This window comes from Astyanax mexicanus, chromosome 18 (assembly GCF_023375975.1).
Source record: "Astyanax mexicanus isolate ESR-SI-001 chromosome 18, AstMex3_surface, whole genome shotgun sequence".
NCBI classification, from domain to species: domain Eukaryota; kingdom Metazoa; phylum Chordata; class Actinopteri; order Characiformes; family Acestrorhamphidae; genus Astyanax; species Astyanax mexicanus.
The window spans coordinates 26,497,290-26,516,915 of NC_064425.1; the positions used below are offsets into that span (position 1 = coordinate 26,497,290).

The window sequence follows — 19,626 nt, forward strand, 5'->3', positions numbered from 1 at the left end:
CTTTAGACTGGGGAATACAGGGCATATTCTTGCCCTTGTGCAGATAAATCGCTTTTAACACTGTTATTCAGGCTCAGAGTAACTCCACACTTCATTGCTAGAATGAAACGAAGGCATTGAAAACTTTAAAAGTGCAGAAGATGTTTTTTTTTTTTTTTTAAACACTGTTTACAACCCGTAGGGCGCCTCCATGTTTAAGTAAAGTTATGATCAGTACAGTGACGAGCTCTCTGCATTTTACCAATGAGGTGTGGAGCTACTTTGAGCCTGAATAACAGTGTAAAAAGCAACTTACCACCCAGTCTAAGGGTGCTTGGACAAATGGAAATAAATGGTGGGTCTCGGAAACCTGCGGGAGAACAGAGGTGAGCTATTCAATAAAGGTGAGTACTCTATTGTACTCCTCCCACCCTCAATTTTACAGTCAATTTCTCCGTTACTTTTGTAATATTCAAGGTAAGTATAATTCATATTGGTAAAAGTAATCATAGCATGGATCAGAGTGGGGCTGGGCGATATATCAAGTTTGTACAAAATATATATATGATATATATGATCATATATATATATATAATGTTTAATTTCTCAGTTTGTGTATGTGTGAAAACAGAATGTGTTACTGTAAATTTGCACTTACAAAGTGACTCTGAAACAGAAGATTTAAATAATCTGCATCTCAAGTGGATGTTAAAAAAGCAGCAACTTGAAGTGTGTATTTTACATGATGTTTACCTCAAGTCTTATTCTTTGAGTTTATTGGCTGGTTGCATTGTCTGACTCATTATCTGATAACCCAAATTCATGTTAAAGTGTTGATTTGGATTACTGACGATTACTGACTTTCACATTTCACATTTGACTGATTTTTGTACGTTTCCAGATATCGAGTCGCACTCTGACCCGGACAGCCCCGTTCTCCAGAGGACCCCGAAGTTTCGGAAAGTGAATAGAGGTGGTGTGTTCGGGCTCCGGTCCCGGAGGTGTGGAGAATGTAAGGGCTGTCTTCATGAAGAGGACTGCGGCACATGCTTGTACTGCTTGGATAAGACCAAGTTTGGTGGGCCTAACACTAAACGACAGTGCTGTGTGTAAGTTATATCAGAATTCTTTAACGCTTTATGAATTGTTATAATAATTTGATCATCATTAGCTGTGTTTGTTACATATCTGTGATAAATAAATATCGTAAGTCTATTATGATGAAACTATCCCCATGATAGACGTCTGTTACTTTACTTGACGCATACAAAGACGTTAAAATTCATTAGAAATGACTATATGCTATTGTAATATTTAAGGTATAAGAATAATTATTAGTGGCAAAGGTAGTCATAGCATGGCTCAGAGTGGAGCTGGGCAATATTTCAGGTGTGTAAGACATATCTATATAGAGCTCTGGGAAAAATTAGACCAAATTATAAACCTCTGGAATATAATCAAGAGTCAAGAATCAAACTGAACTGCTTGAATTTTTGCACCAGGAGTGGCATAAAGTCATCCAAAAGCAGTTTGTAAGACTGGTGGAGGGAAACATACCAAGTGCCTATATCAAATCTGAAACATGTAGTGTAGATTTGTCTAATAATTCTCTTTTTGATATTAACACAATATATTCTATTTGCAATGTTCAAGATATATATTTTATATCACTATTCCACAAAAAAATATTGATATTGATATTTTATTTTCCATATCGCCCAGCCAAAGCTCAGAGTGTGTTTATAAGTATGTGCGGTACGGATGATGGAAATGAGTGCATTTTTTAAAATATTGTTAGCCACATTTATTATGCCTTATACATTTATTTATAGAGTCTTTAAGACATTGACTTCTATTAAGAGTTGATCATTTTTTGAATTATTTTTTTTAAGCTTTGTTTGGACGCCTGTACTCGCAAGTAAAATTCACTTTCTTTTCTCAGGTATAAACGATGTGATCAGGTAGAAGAAAGAAAAGCCAAGAGACTGAGTGGGAAACTTCTCAAAGGTATTTTTTTTTTTTCCCTCCCGTGAAATTTAAGAGCTGTTCACATAGAATCCTGGCAACTCGAGGAGTGTTCAGATTTTCATTTCTCCTGGTCTTACCTCTTAACTGTTGGGTTTTTCCTTCTAGGACAAATGAAGAGGCGGCACTCTTCCATAAGTGCTGGTCATTCCAGTAATGAGGAGGGCGAGGGCACAGAAGGGGCTGGGCGCTCCTCGCCCACCTCTGCGTCTGTAGGTGACAGTCAGAGCCCATCTTTACGGAAGCAGCCCAGGCGACACGTTAAGCCACGCTCATACTGTGACCTGCTGGACTACGACTCTGACCTCGAAAGCGTCGGAATGCCTCAGTCCACATCTCCAGCCCGCAGGAGAGTACCTGGTCCACGCAACACAGGTAACACAGCTCAGGAGGTTTGGTATGGGAGAGGACCCAGTATTGTGTCAATGACTTTTGGCAATTAAAGTATCCTTAAGTCCTATCCGTATGGGAATAGTTTCTCCAGGGATGTCTGTGAAAAATATTTCACACTTCTACTCAGTGATAAAAAAAAAACTTTTATCCGAATTGCAATTAAAAAAACAAGAGGACTAGTGAGTTTTTTGCCTTTCTGGGTCACATGACATCGCATTAGTAGCCCTTCCATTTTCTCTCACTGTTACTTATATCTCCGTGGAAACTCGCACCCAAAGTGTAATTACGGTGCGTAGCAGTGAACAAATAGCTATTTTATTAAACGTGAGTTAACGAAACTTAGAGATGTGCGTCCAGACAGGACTCAAATTACCTTACGACCACAGAGTTTAGTTGGTAATGGTCTGCCTGTATTTTTCTCAGAGGACGACTGAGAAAAAACACAGACATGGTCGTTCTGGACGGGAATAAAAGAGATCCCCCATAAAAGAGAAAATTACCCAGGACCCCCTGAGAAACTAATCCCATCCGGATAAGGCTTTGTTTAAAGAATACTAAAAGTACATTTTTAACTTAAACTTCATGAAATAGCACATTAAGTATACTTTCTCTGTATTTTCATAACAATTTGTTTAAACAATATGCTTTAAATTATGCGAAAAAGGCATTAAATACTGTTTAAAGAGCACTTTAGTGTTTTTTTTCCCCCAATAGCATTACAGTGTACACAATATGTGCATCAATACGCAAAGTAGTACATTTACAATATACTTCATGGGTATTTAAAAAGGTGTTTAAAAAACACAAAACACAAATCTACTTAAGTTTGCAGATGTTGTATTAAAAAAAGCACTCAAAGGCACAATTTAATTATTTTATGTTGTGTTTAAATATAGCTTAATTACAACTGAAATATAGTAAAGTTGCCATAAGTTGTTCCAAAATAGTACATTTAGTATGTATTTAAATACATGATTTAATTTTAAAAAGGAAAATGTACTTTTCCATGTTAAGTATACATTTAGAAAAAAACTCTTAGTACACTTTTCTTTTACAAGGGATACATAATTTTTTTTTTATGTTGCGCTTATTTGCTAATGAACTAATGCAAGTAATTGCTGTTTGGTGTCTAAGCTGTTTTTGGTTGCTTCTTTATATGTTTCAGACTTTGTGTCGCTAGATGACTTTGTTGGAGATGATCTTGATGAGGGAACACGACATCGCAGGTCAGGGTTAAATAAGGTTCCACAAATCAGACGGAAAATCGAGAAGGTAAATTGTCAGTGTGTATATGTTTTATATACACTGCTCAAAAAAATAAAGGGAGCACTCAAATAACACATCCTAGATCTGAATGAATGAAATATTCTCATTGAATACTTTGTTCTGTACAAAGTTGAATGTGCTGACAACAAAATCACACAAAAATCATCAATGGAAATCAAATTTATTAACCAATGGAGGCCTGGATTTGGAGCCACACGCACAATTAAAGTGAAAAACACACTACAGGCTGATCCAACTTTAATGTAATGTCCTTAAAACAAGTCAAAATGAGGCTCAGTATTGTGTGTGGCCTCCACGTGCCTGTATGACCTCCCTACAACGCCTGGGCATGCTCCTGATGAGGTGGCGGATGGTCTCCTCAGGGATCTCCTCCCAGACCTGGACTAAAGCATCCGCCAACTCCTGGACAGTCTGTGGTGCAACGTGACGTTGGTGGATTGACCGAGACATGATGTCCCAGATGTGCTCAATCGGATTCAGGTCTGGGGAACGGGCGGGCCAGTCCATAGCTTCAATGCCTTCATCTTGCAGGAACTGCTGACACACTCCAGCCACATGAGGTCTAGCATTGTCCTGCATTAGGAGGAACCCAGGGCCAACCGCACCAGCATACGGTCTCACAAGGGGTCTGAGGATCTCATCTCGGTACCTAATGGCAGTCAGGCTACCTCTGGTGAGCACATGGAGGGCTGTGCGGCCCTCCAAAGAAATGCCACCCCACACCATTACTGACCCACTGCCAAACCGGTCATGCTGAAGGATGTTGCAGGCAGCAGACCGCTCTCCACGGCGTCTCCAGACTCTGTCACGTCTGTCATGTGCTCAGTGTGAACCTGCTTTCATCTGTGAAGAGCACAAGGGGCCAGTGGCGAATTTGCCAATCCTGGTGTTCTCTGGCAAATGCCAAGCGTCCTGCACGGTGTTGGGCTGTGAGCACAACCCCCATCTGTGGACGTCGGGCCCTCATACCATCCTCATGGAGTCGGTTTCTAACCGTTTGTGCAGACACATGCACATTTGTGGCCTGCTGGAGGTCATTTTGCAGGGCTCTGGCAGTGCTCCTCCTGTTCCTTCTTGCACAAAGGCGGAGGTAGCGGTCCTGCTGCTGGGTTGTTGCCCTCCTACGGCCTCCTCCACGTCTCCTGGTGTACTGGCCTGTCCCCTGGTAGCGCCTCCAGCCTCTGGACACTACGCTGACAGACACAGCAAACCTTCTTGCCACAGCTCGCATTGATGTGCCATCCTGGATGAGCTGCACTACCTGAGCCACTTGTGTGGGTTGTAGAGTCCGTCTCATGCTACCACGAGTGTGAAAGCACCACCAACATTCAAAACTGACCAAAACATCAGCCAGACAGCATAGGTTCTGAGAAGTGGTCTGTGGTCCCCACCTGCAGAACCACTCCTTTATTGAGTGTGTCTTGCTAATTGCCAATAATTTCCACCTGTTGTCTATTCTATTTGCACAACAGCAGGTGAAATTGATTGTCAATCAGTGTTGCTTCCTAAGTGGACAGTTTAATTTCACAGAAGTTTGATTTACTTGGAGTTATATTGTGTTATTTGAGTGTTCCCTTTATTTTTTTGAGCAGTGTGTGTATATATATATATATATATATATATATATATATATATATATATATATATATATATATATATATATATATATATATATATATATAAATTTTTTTTGTGTGTTTATAAGCAGATAAAGCATGTCTGTTATAAACTTAACTGAAAAACTTCTTTCTTCTCAGAGCCCTCAAGAGCAAACCCCACCCAGTGTCCTGGCAGCTCTGGTTAATGGCTTTGCCCAGAGAGAGATTGAGCCTTCAGAGCCCACCTTCAAGATCCATGTAGATTTTAAGGTAAGCCAGTGGAACTCGCTGACTGAATACCGCTTGGGCAAATCACTTGCACGCCCTACACCTAGTATACAGTTTTCCCCTGAATATGTAATATGACGTGCTTAGTATATTTAATCTGTATTGTAAAAATGATAGGCTGAATTTAAAATGTATGTTTAAATTTGTAGCTTTGCTGTTTGACCACATGGTGGCAGCACTTACTTATAGTACCCTCTGCCACACAGCACATTACTGGTTCAAATGCTGTTTCAAAAAGCTTGTTTGACCCTTAAAACTGTTTAAGTATATCTTGATTAGTCTTGTTCTAATTTACTGATATTGAATTAAATATATAAATAGTTCAGATAATGAATATGATTTACTATAACTGCAATAAATTCCATTATCGATATACAACTCTGGAAAAAATTAAGAGACCACTTCAATTTCGGAATCAGTTTCTCTAATTTTGCTATTTATAGGTTTATGTTTGAGTAAAATTAACATTGTTGTTTTATTCTATAAACTACGGACACCATTTTTCTCAAAAATTCCGTTTAAAAATATTGTCATTTAGAGCATTTATTTGCAGAAAATGAGAAATGGTTGAAATACCAAAAAGGATGCAGAGCTTTCAGACCTCAAATAATGCAAAGAGAACAAGTTCATATTCATGAAGTTTTAAGAGAAATCAATATTTGTTGGAATAACCCTGGAGATTTACAATTTGGTAAATTGGTAATTTGGTACAAATTTGGTAAAAGAAACTCATTTTTTTAAGTGGTCTCTTATTTTTTTCCAGAGCTGTATGTCTTTGCTGTCATGTCAACCTTAATTTTAAAAATAGATGAAAACAACTGGAAACTTGTTTCCTTTATACTAATTTTCTTTATACTAGTTTTATAATTACATATATTCTTTGTTGTGGGCAGCACATTTTTTATGCTTCTGCATCAGGGATTCTCTGCAGTGTACTGTATTTTTCTGATTGGTCTCTTTTGTGTTTTCTCTACAGGAGGATTGTGGTGTCCACAGTGTGTGGTCAGCTGGTGGCATGAGCATCCTCACGTCTGTGCCTCTCATGCCACAGAGCGTGTGCCTGCTGTGTGCCAGCAGAGGGCAGCATGAGGTAAGTATTGAGATTGTGCACTGCTCACAGACATGTCCACCAGAGCGCAGCCATACAGACAGATAGACAGACAGCATAATCAGAAACAAAGCTTTAATGTACCAGCAACCAGTATAACACAGTCAGAAACAACTGTATATGTTTAGTGTATTTACAGAATATTTAGAAAGTTTGTTTACTTAAAGTCTGCTGAAGTTTTTTTAAAGAATTAACAGCATTCTCTCAAAAACAGGGATGAGAATATTCCTGTACAAATACTGAATAAAATACTGAACTGTGTAATATGAGTATTAATGCACTGGATATGAGACAGATTGTGTGTGTTACATTCAGTAAAAGCACTGTTATGTCCATTTAGCGAAAGGAAAAGTCACTGGATTCCCACCACTTTGTCACTAACTGTCAAGTCATACTTCTTATTAAATGCCGCAGGCCACCATTAAAAAAGAATAAATTCCGGTCACTATGTCGCTTTTATTGCATGCCGTATTACACGTACAGTAAGGGTTTTGTGATGAAAGCTGTGCCTGTAACAGTGAAAATTCCCAGGAAATCTTTCACACATGACTCCCCCAGTTCACACACACAGTCACAAACTATTCACCATTGAGATGTTGAAAGCTTCTGGGTGGTTTAACCAGTTTGTTAAGCATGCAAGATGCGAGTCACATGGTGGTCATCATTGTTCCCTTTAGATTTATTTTCTGCACTGCTGCACTTCTTTAACAGCCTTTTCCAGCAGGGGTATTTTTTTGGCAGTTGTCATTAGAGTTAAATACAGCTCTGGAAATAATTTGGAGACCACTTCAGTTTCTGAATCAGTTTCTATGATTTTGCTATTTATGATTTTGAATAAACCTGTTTTTTTATGCACCTTGGCATGTTCTCCTCCACCAGTCTTACACGCTGCATTTTGGAAAACTTTTTCACTCCTTGTGCAAAAATAAAAGCAGTTCAGCTTGGTTCGAGGGCTTGTGATCATCCACCTTTCTCTTAATTCTTTTTCAGAGGTTTTTAATTTGGTAAAATTAAAGAAACTAATTTTTAAGTGGCCTCTTATTTTTTCCAGAGCTGCGTATTTGTTGTTATAGTTTTGAAAAAGGTTGTATTGTTATGCCACTAAATACCTTTCTATTTTCTGTTCCAGTCATAGTACTATAATGTACCAAGAAGTACTACCAAGAAAATGACTAGAAATTTTTTTTTAATTTCTGTTGCCTGTCTTGTTTCAGATGTTGTACTGCCAAGTGTGCTGTGAACCCTTCCATCCCTTTTGCCTGGACCCGTCAGAGCGTCCTCAGGAAGAGAATAAGGAGAACTGGTGCTGCCGCCGCTGCAAGTTTTGTCGTGTGTGCGGCCGCAAGAACAAGCCTTTAAAAGTTGGTTTGACTGACATCTCCTAATACAGGGGATGCACAATGATATCGGGATTACATCTGTATCAGCCGATAATTACTGCTGGGATATTTAGTCTCTATTTTTTTTATGCTTTGGCCTAGAAATCTGTGCATCCCAGCTTAATACAGCATGCTCTAAATGACTGTGTTCAAGAAAATATAATGGCTATTTTTAAGATTCATCTACTTTTTGTCTCTTTGTTTACATGTTGCTTGATATATATTCTTATTATTGTTTCACTTTTTTTTTCTTTTTAAATCACTGTACAGCCTCTGCTGGAGTGTGAAAGGTGCCAAAACTGTTATCACCCTGCCTGCCTAGGCCCCAATTACCCCAAACCAAACAGACGCAAGAGGTCCTGGGTAAGTATTGCTGACTTTTTTGTTTTTGCTCTTATTAAGTGTGATTATTAAAAAAAATAATAACATAAATACATAAAAAAACAAACGCATGGAAAGGACATTTTAATAACAATAAAAAAAATCTGGCTACTGCATTTGTTGCGTTGTAAGGCACACCAGATTGTGACCGTCTTTTTTCTGGTCTATTTTTATACATAAGACATACCGGATTATGAGGTGCATTATATGCAACTCTAGTAAGGAATTGGGGTGTCGCCATGTTTTTCTTTTAAGTCAGCAGCTCTTGACACTGGACAGTGAGACCTGTAAAGCTAAGCTAAGTAAACAAAACTGTAATTCTTAAACATTTTAGACTAGTCAGACAAATCAAATGAGCGCTGGATGTTTCTCTTCTGGAAAATATTTGGGTGAGTTAAGCGATTCTGTTTATTTACAGTAAGCTTAGATTTTCAGATTTCCACTAAAGCAGTGTTAGCCAGGGTTAGTAGCAGACTACAGGCTGATAATACTCCCCACTAAACACCCAAACCCTTAGCGCTTGGCGGGTAAGTGGCTAATGCTGCTCCAGCAGTGCTAGCCAGGGTTAGCAACCGGCTACAGGCTGTTTATGCTTACCTCTGAACGCCCAAAGAGCTTCCATATAACGCTGCACTTCAGCAGAGTGACATTACTGCTTCCTAGAACTTGACTGGTAAAATTCATACATGAAGTTCACTAACAGTTTTGGGGAAAATTAAAGGATTTAAAGTGCGCCTTATAGTGCCAAAAATACGGTATATACTAGGGTAGTGTTTTTAGATGCTAAATGCCTCATGCACCTGGTTTCATTTACTCTTGGTTTCACTTTCATTTATCAAACTGAAAAACTAATACTACTCTTAATAACTTTTACAGGTGTGTATGACCTGTATCCGGTGTAAGAGTTGTGGAGTGACCCCAGGAAAGAGCTGGGATACAGAGTGGGACCAGGATAAAGGCCTCTGTCCTGACTGCACAAGACTGTATGAGCAGGGTAAGAATACAGAGTATTTAAATAGAACATGCTGTGATTTTATATATATTATAATAAAAGACCCAACTATGCTTTTGCAAACTGTTTTCTGACAACATACTACTCAAGTTTGTACAGACACAAAAGTCTATTGTTTTAATTTGGGCTGTGACGCTGCACAGATGTATTAAAGTCACTGCCTGTAACTTTTTAATTAGTTTAAGCCAGGCATGTCAAACATACGGCCCGCGGGCCGGACCAGGCCCGTTGGATGATTTAATCCGGCTGGGCATAAATTTTTGAGTATGTCAAAAAAAGAAGCGAGTTTCTAGCTCATTTCTATCAAAAGTTGTGATTTTTTTTAAATGAATACAAATTAAATGCTCTCTCCGGTCGCTAGAGGGCAGTAAATGTCCCGCATGCAGCACAGACACGGCAATCTTGCTTCACCACAGCAGCAAGTAGACTGCAGGAATGCAGTGAGAGAGAGAGAGAGAGAGAGAGAGAGAGAGAGAGAGAGAGAGAGAGAGAGAGAGAGAGAGAGAGAGAAGAAAAAGTGTGATGACACGAAATTTGTTTGCACTCATGAATACAGATCATTAAAAATAAGATTCATCTGTTTTCATATTAAAGACAGTTAATATTGTGCAGTATGTTCTCAGCTTCAGTAGGCCCAGCCTAGTAGTTTGATCTGATGTAGTCTAATCCTATTGCCCATGCACTGCTATAACTTTTATTTTGTATTTCTTTTTTTTATTTATTTCAAAGCAGTATGACAATTAAGGTGAAAATATTTTTTTCATAGCTCCCACTTGAGTTTGTTGATGTGGTGAGTTGGTTCAGGTGTAAAACTGCATTCACTCAACTGTTAAAATAAACCAGTTGTTAACACATTCACCGCCAAACATGAAAATCATTTTTTCCCATTGTTTTATGAATAAATGTGTTGTGCTTAGAAAAGATCCCTTTTCATCCATGATTATAATATGTAGGGTAGGCTAAAAATGTAGGCTGAATAATAAAGCATAGTACTGAAAAACAAAGCTAAATATTTGGAGTTGACATTCTTTTACTGATCCGGCCCACCTGAGAACAGAAAGTCTGGATCCGGCCCCAGAGCCAAACTGAGTTTGACATGCCTGGTTTAAGCTCTTCATTCATTAGTGCTTAACACAACACAATATATTAGGTTTTATGGTTGCAAACTAGCCAGGCTCAGAGGCAGGCCCCAGGCCTGAATACCCACATAACAAAAATTAAACAAACGCGGATAGCAAATGTGTCATGGGAAAGGAGGAAACAGCATGCTTTGCTTATATTTGTACTGAATGTGTTCCAGTTTAGTTTGGATATATTCCCAGTTGTGGATGTTCTGTCAATCAGTGAGGTGATTGAGTACAGACTATTGGAAACCAGACCTTTAGACTCCAGACTTCATTAAGTCATTAAGACCAAACCACAGAGCTTTGAGTTCACTATTAAGTCTGAGGCTCGAGTAGCTTTAGCCCTTAACTACGGGTTAGAGATGCAGTGTTCACTACAGTGCTTGGTGCAGGGCAGCACTCTGCGGTATTGATGTAATGAAAAGTTTTTAGGAAAGGCTGCCCATCCCTGTATAATGTTACTGTATTATTACTGTATATTACTGTAGCAGACCGTCTGGTTACCATATTTTTCCATAAATAGGCGCACTGGATTGTAAGGCGCATTTTATGTGACGCTAGTAGCTAGTAGTAGGAACAGGGCTGTCTCCATGTTTTCTTTCTAAATTCAGTAGGTCTCACCACCTGTAAAGCTAAGCTAAGTTTAGACAACAAAATTGTAATTCTTAAAAAAAAACAGTTCAGAGGAGTCAGATGAGCGCTGGATGTTAATCTACACAGATTTCTCTCCTAAAAGCTGTTTATTTGGGTGAGAAATGTGCTTCCGTTTATTTACAGTAAGCTTAGATTTACAGACTTCCACTAAAGATGGAGCATTAGCATTAGCCGCGCTTGCGGCTAATGCCACTGGGAAGAGCTACACCAAAGAACCCTAAGTGTTCCGGTAAGCCAGGGCGATATTAGACAGCGGTTCGTCCCACCTAGCTTATTTTAACATGGTAAACGCGCAGGCTACAGTCCGATAATAATCACCTCTGAAAAGCAAAAAAACTAATGCTGTGGTTAGCAACTAATGCTAATTCTGCTCCAGTTGTGCTACCTGGGTTATCACCAGGCTACAGGCTAATAATAATCTCTAAATATAAATAATGCTCACCTCTGAATAGCCAGAGAGCTAGCGCTAAGCGTGGTTAGCAGCTAATGCTAATCCTGCTGGAGAACTAAACTGAAATTCCTGTATAAGCCTGTACTTCAGCAGAGTAGCTTTACTGCTCCCTAATACCTGACTGGTAAAATTCATACATAAGGCGCACCAGATTATTAGGCGCACTGGCGATTTTTCTGAAAATTTAAAGGATTTTAAGTGCGCCTTATAGTGCGAAAAATTCAGTAGCCTTTTTGCTCGACTCTTTGGCTTAAGTAGATTCAGGTTGTGGATCTGCACATCTAAGTTGGCTTTTAAATGGAGTGCTTTTTTAGAAGGTAGATCTGAAAGTGAGAATGCAAAAAAATATATGCAGATATCCATATTTTAACTGCTAAAAATTGTTTGCAAAGTGAAAAAGGAAAAAAACGCTAAGGCTCTATTCTTACCTTTCATTTGGGAAGTTTGCCCATTCCTGGGTACAGCTGCTGTTCCTGTATTAAAATGGTATGTCATAAATGTTTGCATGTGGTTTGAGTTAAATAGAACTCATATTCAAAGAGTGTTTTTGTTTTTGTCACTGATGTTCTGAACGAGATAACACTCCTGTGCTTTTTAGAATGTTTTTAATATGTACCTTTTGCAGTGCAAGCAAAAATTCTAAATTTAACTTTGCTTGAGGAAATGAAAGACCAACGGTGTTGATGCAGTGCTGAGAGCAGGGGATATGCCACATGTTTTTATTTAAAAGAGCTGAGAGCTTCACTTCTACCTTCAACACATTACACACAGGAGAGGCCAAAAGTCATGGGATTGCAGTATGTAAACGTAATAAACGATTTTATTGTCATTTTTTGTTTTTTTTTTGTCAAAGGCCCAGGCCCATTTCTGAATATTAATGCCAGATTTAAATTTTATGTTTTCATGTTTGCAGCTTTATGCATTTAATGCCTTTTTCTTTTACTTTGGGTACATGACTGTAAATGTTTTGCCCTGAATTGGTAAAATGATTGGAGCAGAGCTGTTAAAACAAAAAGTACACTTTTAAAAGGAGCTAGTTTTATCTCTCCAGCACTAAACCAGCACACCTACATTATGTAAATAAGCTCAGATGAAGAAACACACCTTCACACACTGCCCTGTGATGTTCTTAAGATGTTCACAATATGGCACTTTACACATGTTCTAAAGGGTTTTAAAGGAAATATAAGAGGTTTAACTATTCTACGGAAATTAAATAAAATGAAAATACTGTTTTTACTATATTTTTGGGTGAAAAAAACAGTAGTAGTTAATGCCACCTGACAGAACTAAACAGAGGAACACTGAGTGTTCCGGTCAGTCAGGACAATATTAGCTAGCGGTTTGCCCCATGAAGTTTGTTTTAACACTATAACCACGCAGGCTACGGCACGTTTCCTCCACCATAAACGATGAATGAGCTAGCATGGTTAGTAGCCTTGGGCCGATAAACGATATTATCGAATATCGCAATAATTTAAGCCAGTGACGATATGAGGTGCGTTATCGTTAACCACGTGTTTTTTTTTTTTGGGTCCGTTTTTTAATCAACCACATTATTTCATTAATCTAATCTATGACATGTTCATAGCCATAAGAAAAAAGGTAGCATTTTAGACCACACATACATAATATGCTTCAAATTAAAACGTAAGTTGATTATATCAGAACAAAGAGTTTAACTCTGGAATTGAATGCTGGGTACATGCAAATTAATTACTGCTCCGTGTGACCTTCTCCTGGGTGGACGGTGAAAAATGGAGGATCTTGTACAAAAGAAAGGTGTCACCTCGCCGATTTGGCAGTATTTTGGCTTCCAAGCAGACGAACATGGAGAACCATTAGACATCAATGCAGTTAAATGTCGTCTGTGCAGAAAGTCGATCATGACAAAGGACGGCAATACCAGCAATTTGCGTGCGCATCTCAGGATACATCATCCGAATGAGTGTGCTAAACTTGGTCTGACCAAAGGAGAAAGCAGTTCATCCAGTCAGTACAAACAGTAAACGCTTGCCTATAATGGCAAGACTTGCACGCAAATACCTGTGTGTGTGCGCAACAAGCACCCCATCCGAGCGTGTTTTCAGCACAGCTGGAAATGTTGTTAGTCCCTCAAGCTCTCATCTTAAACCCGACAAGGGCAACATGCTTGTCTTCCTCGCAAAGAATGCTTAAGCGTGCTGGCACAGAGCAGTTAAAGGGTACATGTAGCTACCGAATGTGTGTATTGTATAATTTTTGCCAGCTGCAAAAACGTTTTTTTGTCCTAGTGGTGTAAGAGGTTTATTTTCTATATTTTAAAATGTAATAATAAGAAACGAATACTTCTATGTTTAAAACTTTATTTAGTTTGTTAACTATAAGACAAGATTTCCAATTTTCCTGGATTGTATTTGAAGTTCACAATTTTCTGCTATAAAGCAGAATAAAATATTTGTGTTAAAACTCGAATTGTCGAATTTAATTTAAATTGCTGTGATTCACGAATGCTTGTTGGTAAAAAAGTGAACAAATACGGGACATTTCTGTTAAAAAGCGAATATAAAAACAATTAAGAAATAAAAAAAATAACTAACAAAAAATAAAATAGTACTACAACTTAATAATAATAATAATAATAATAATAATAATAATAATAATAATAATAATAATAACAGTTAGGGCTGCCCGTGAAAGTCGACGTGATGCATCTAAGTAGACTGAAATTCGAGCAGTCCAGGGCTTGTTTTATAAAAACTTAATAAAAAATGCACAAGGATAAGGTTTTAATTATAAATAATACATAAGAAGTGTTTACTAGTTATATTTTAAACATGCCTTTATCTGTTTTTGTTGTATTTTTTAACGAACTCCTTATATATTTTTTTTACAAATGTATAGAGCTAAGCGCTGCATTCACGTAAAACATGAGCTGGTGTTTTCGCTGCTGGAAATTGAGGGAGTGTTGGATCTGAGGCGGGTATAGAAGCGGTGCAGAGCGGACTTTACGTTTAGATTAGAAGTTACATATGTCAGAAAAAAAGAATCCTAACAACACAGTAGATTCTGATTCTCATTTCATCCAGCATCCAATACGGCAAACTGCTTTAAATGGGTGAGTTGATTACAAAGGATAGCGCACTAAGCGCAGTCTGTCACTTTTGTGTTAAAGTTATAATTACAGTTTTTTATAGCCTAAAGTCAGTGTTGGGAGTAACGGCGTTAAAATAAACGGCGTTACTAACGCCGTTACTTTTTTCAGTAACGAGTAATCTAACTAATTACTCTGACTGTAACTATAACGCCGTTACCATTTTCGACACTCCGTTACTGCACGTTACTTTAGCAGCTGAATGAACTTTTTTTTAACTTTGCGCATACATACAAAGAGCCCTATCATACACCCCGCACAAGGCGTGTAGCGGCGCTTTGCCACCCGTCAACAGTCTATTTTTAGGCCTTGCACGCGTCCTTAAAATAGCGTTGGACTTTGGAATATATTAACACCGATGGGCGTGGTGGTCTGGAAATGATGTGTGTTGAGGTAAATTTCTGGCGTGTTTTTATCTTGGCGGCGGAAAAAAGCTTAGCGCGATTGCTCACCCTGCGCTCCAAAATACTCCATACCATCACATCTTTACCACATAAAAATAAACCACACCCAGAGCCTTCAGCAATCAACTATGAAAAAATATATATACTTAAAAATCTGTACTGTAACTATAAATTATTATTAGTTATATTTATTTCTGTCAGTTATAAGGATTTATATTTATGTTTAGTACACAGACTAAATAACTGTAACTAGGCATTCTGCTGTTTAAAAATTTCAACAGATGCTTATTCTCACTCAAATGCTGGAGTTTTGAAATGGAAAATTAAAAGAGAAAATAACTTTGACTGAACATAAATTTATTTTAGTTAACTTTGCTATTATTTAACTGAATTTCACTTTTATATCTGAAAAACAAAGCACATTGTCAATCTGGCGCGTGGTGCTGCCCGTCAATTATATAAAACTTAAAACATTTGAAATACACAGAAATATAAACCTATATGTTAGCATTCGTTTCTTATCACCAGGGCAAATTTATTAAAATATTAAATATATTAATTCATGAATTAAAATCTCGTCCAGCGCTCTGAAATGTCAGGCACGCAAAGTGGTGCTTGGCGCAGCGGCGCGGCATTGCCCGCAGAATAACCTCTGTCTTCTAAAAAAAGTTTTTATAAATAAGATCTGACAAGTATACTAAAATTAATGTTATTAAACTTACTAAAGCCAACAAATGTACTGTTAATTAATAAAGAGAAAACAGGCAAAATGCGCTGCGCCTCTCTCTCTCTCTCTCTCTTTCGCAGCGCGGAGCTGAATTCAGCGCGAGGCTATAAATAATTTACAACTCAGTTCAGTTAAATAAAAATAAGTAAGGACCTGTAAGTTAATCAAATATTGTCAAATATAAAGGATAGGTTGAGGTTTTGGTGAGCTGTTTTCATGATTTGAAACTGAAACTAACCGAAACTTTTATTATTCTGCGCAAAAAGCCTGTGATTGTTTTAAATGAGTTTTTTAATGGATTTAAATGAGTTTTTTTAACGGATTGTTGTTTTTGTCCATTCTTTTGTTTTGTTTATATATACATTTATTTCTTTGAGTGTGGTTTGGTTTGTTTAATTTGTATCCCCAGACGTGTATTTGTTTTTTCCGTTTTTTTTTTTTCAGTATTACATGTCTTAGTAATTTTCGTTGGTCCTGTGGAGTTTTTCGTTTCTTATTTTTTTTATTCGTTAGACTATATTTTTGTCAACATTTTGGGTTTATTTTTGTTTGTTATTTTTCTAATAATAATAGTAATTACATCATTTATTTTCTTTATTTATTCTTTATTTATTTATTTTTACGCAATAGTTACTTTTACTGGTAACTAGTTACTTTTATAGTGGAGTAACTCCGTTAGTAACTCAGTTACTTTTTTGGAGAAGTAACTAGTAACTATAACTAATTACTTTTTCAAAGTAACGTGCCCAACACTGCCTAAAGTTAAACCATCGGTGTTTTTATTTATTAATTTAAAGATTTCTGTATATTTAAAAATAATACGCCTACCTTAATCCAAAAAAAGAGTTCCTTTTTTAAACCTACCATTTTATTAATCTAAAATACATGTTGAATATTGACGAATTTAATCTGTTAAGTTTTCTTTATTTAGATTTTTCTACTGAAGAACTGTCTCCATTATTTATTAATTTACATGTCGATTTGAATGTTCATTTTAAACATTCTGCCTGGCTTATAATTTTACAAATCCCAGTGATATTATGTCTGTACTTAAAAAAAGCTGTCATTAAGGTCGTTCATTATACACAGTGACTCAAATATTTCTGTCATATTTAAGTTCTGGTTGACACCATCTCTGAAACACGTGCAAATGTACTTCATCATCCTGTAAGCACTATTTTTAAGCATAACTTGCATGCTTACCTGTCAGGATGTGTCGGTAATTAAATAAATAAAAAAAACATATTTACTGGCTGCTAGATTATATGGCGAGAAAACGTCGTTGTACTGGAGGGGCAAATCCGGTCGCGTGGGGTACTTTTTTCTTTCATTTTTAACGATATTATCGTTTATCGCGATAATTCTGGTGACGATAATCGTTTGTCTGAATTTACATTATCGCCCAAGCCTAATGGTTAGCGGCTAATGCTGCTCCAGCAGTGCTAGCTGGGGTTAGCAGCAGACCTCAGGGCCGAGAATACTCACCTCTGAATTAAGAAATAGGGTTAGCAGCTAATGCTAATGCTACTCCAGCCCCAGGACTGGAGAACTGAACTGAAACTTCTGTAAAATGCTGTACTTCAGCGGAGTGGCTTTAACTGCTCTTTTTACGACCTAACTGGTAAAATTCATGCATAAGAAGCTTTGACAATTTATAGTGCGGAAAATACGATAAATAAAGTTGATATACCACCTCAGTCAAGTTATTTGTTATCTCCTCAGAAAGAATCTCAGTGTTGAGAAAGGATCCTGGTTATTTTTACCATGTAAAGGTAGAGCAATGGAACGTTGAGCTGTTTGCTGAAGTGTTTCAGGTTAGGAATGTTTTTCAGTGTGGCTCAGGTTTTTTTTTTTTTTGAGTCAGATAAGGGAAATAACTGACTGACCAGAATGTACTGGCAGAAGAGGAAGGAAGGAGGGAGGGAGAGGGCAGCGAGCATTAGAGAGCAGTGTGAGTGGCCATTTGTAACGATAAGCTTGAACTTATTGTACAATAAATAAACCTGACGTCAATAAGTTGATACCCTATTGAACGTGACAGACCTACTTGTGTATGAAGTTCAACAATGGCCATTGTGCTCATGGCAAGACAGTTTGAATCACTGGAGGTGGAGTGAGGCATTATGGTGCCAAATAGATGGGAAACACTTGAGGCTCCATCTGTATATCCTGCAGGTCAGTGCTGCAGCCATTAACCTCCATTGAATTTGTCCAATGGCTTTTGCCATGATCGCAGATGAGAAACAGTTGATTATTTGTACTGTCAGTTAGAAATGTAATTTCTTTCCATTTTTGTCCACTCGCCCACTGGCTTTGTGCTCATTGTCCTTATGAAACACAGCTCTGGCACATCTACCTACCAGCTTCACAGCTGTAGCGATGCATACGTCTAAACCTCACATGTGCACTGAGTTCATAGAAGATTACACCATGAAATAATGCTCTAGCCTGACAGGATTGGGCACAGTATTGGTATTTACACATGATGACGCTGAACCGTGAATAGGAAAAAAAAAAAATGAGGCAGCGTATTTTGGCCATGTTCTCGGTACAGACATGAGCATTACGTCATGGAGGTCTTTCTTCATTGTTTTTTTGCTAAAGATCTTGCCAAAACCTTTCAGTAAGCCTGGGGGTTTATAGTCTGGTGTGGCCATTTTGCTCATTTGCTTACAAAGAGTTTAAATTGCAAACAGATTCCTAAGTGTTCAGTTGGGGGAATTCTTGGTTTAGGTTGGTAATCCTTACCATCTGGCTGAACCCTGGAAAACAAAGAATTTTCACATTTTTTCTGTATGTACCATTTGGGAAGTGATTTAAGTGGATTGTTCACTGTTGTTATAGAGTGCAGTGTTTACAGCACATACATTTAGCAATCAACTTTGTTTAAGTCAGTTTTGTCTTTTTTTTTTCTTTTACTTTCCTACTTTGGGATGGGCAATAATTTAATATATATTGCCACGAAAATGTTTAAATAAAGGTGATAGGATTATTTATTTCTTTATATACTATTAGGGGTCACTAATAGGCGGACCGCGGTCCGGGTCTGGACACAGACGTTGTCCAATCCGGACCCAAACCGATAAACTACTAAGAAGGATTTAATTCTGACCGTGTTTATTTAAAGCGGCGGAACGTTTTTTTGTCTTTATGGTTTACGTGCTTTACAGCGCAGTAAACTTACAGACCAATCACGTGTGATGTAAGATCACCAAACGCTCTCCTCTACCAATCAGATCTGTGCAGATGCGAGCGCGTGGAGCCACACAGGCGAAGCAGGCGGTGAGAAGTTGGAGAATAAAGCGAGAAAAGCTAATACAGATGGTGCGCGCCAGAAAAAGAAATTAAAATACTACAGTTAAAAAACATATTAACAGTAATGTAACCGAGTGTTACTTGGAGGAATTAAAGAGAAACAACTGAGACGAGTGCAAAATATTCCACTTTACTCCACCTGATCAGAACTCCTCAGCAAGAAAAAAACACTCCCTCACTCGCAGACGCGCTCTCTTTACTTCCAAAACAACCCTACCTCAAAACTAAGGCAACCCCCTGTGGACAAAAAGCATTGGCGACTTTCCCCATCAGTTTTACCCACAACATAATAAAGTATGCTACAGTAATAATATTAAATAAAAAAAAACTGCTGTTTAAAAAAAAAGCTGATATTCTGGCCAAGTTCA

At 37.8% G+C, this 19,626-nt stretch overlaps 1 protein-coding gene across 6 annotated transcripts in view; it reads left to right on the forward strand.

Annotated features, from left to right (window-relative positions):
* kmt2bb (lysine (K)-specific methyltransferase 2Bb) overlaps positions 1-19,626 on the forward strand; it is a 65,939-nt gene that overhangs the window by 15,276 nt on the left and 31,037 nt on the right. For all 6 annotated transcript variants that reach the window (XM_049466797.1, XM_049466798.1, XM_049466799.1 and 3 more), the window contains exons 7-15: positions 881-1,088; positions 1,922-1,986; positions 2,113-2,379; positions 3,563-3,669; positions 5,442-5,552; positions 6,547-6,660; positions 7,893-8,039; positions 8,328-8,420; positions 9,315-9,432. In XM_049466797.1, the coding sequence (XP_049322754.1) occupies positions 881-1,088; positions 1,922-1,986; positions 2,113-2,379; positions 3,563-3,669; positions 5,442-5,552; positions 6,547-6,660; positions 7,893-8,039; positions 8,328-8,420; positions 9,315-9,432 (1,230 nt within the window). The remainder of the gene's footprint in view (positions 1-880; positions 1,089-1,921; positions 1,987-2,112; positions 2,380-3,562; positions 3,670-5,441; positions 5,553-6,546; positions 6,661-7,892; positions 8,040-8,327; positions 8,421-9,314; positions 9,433-19,626) is intronic.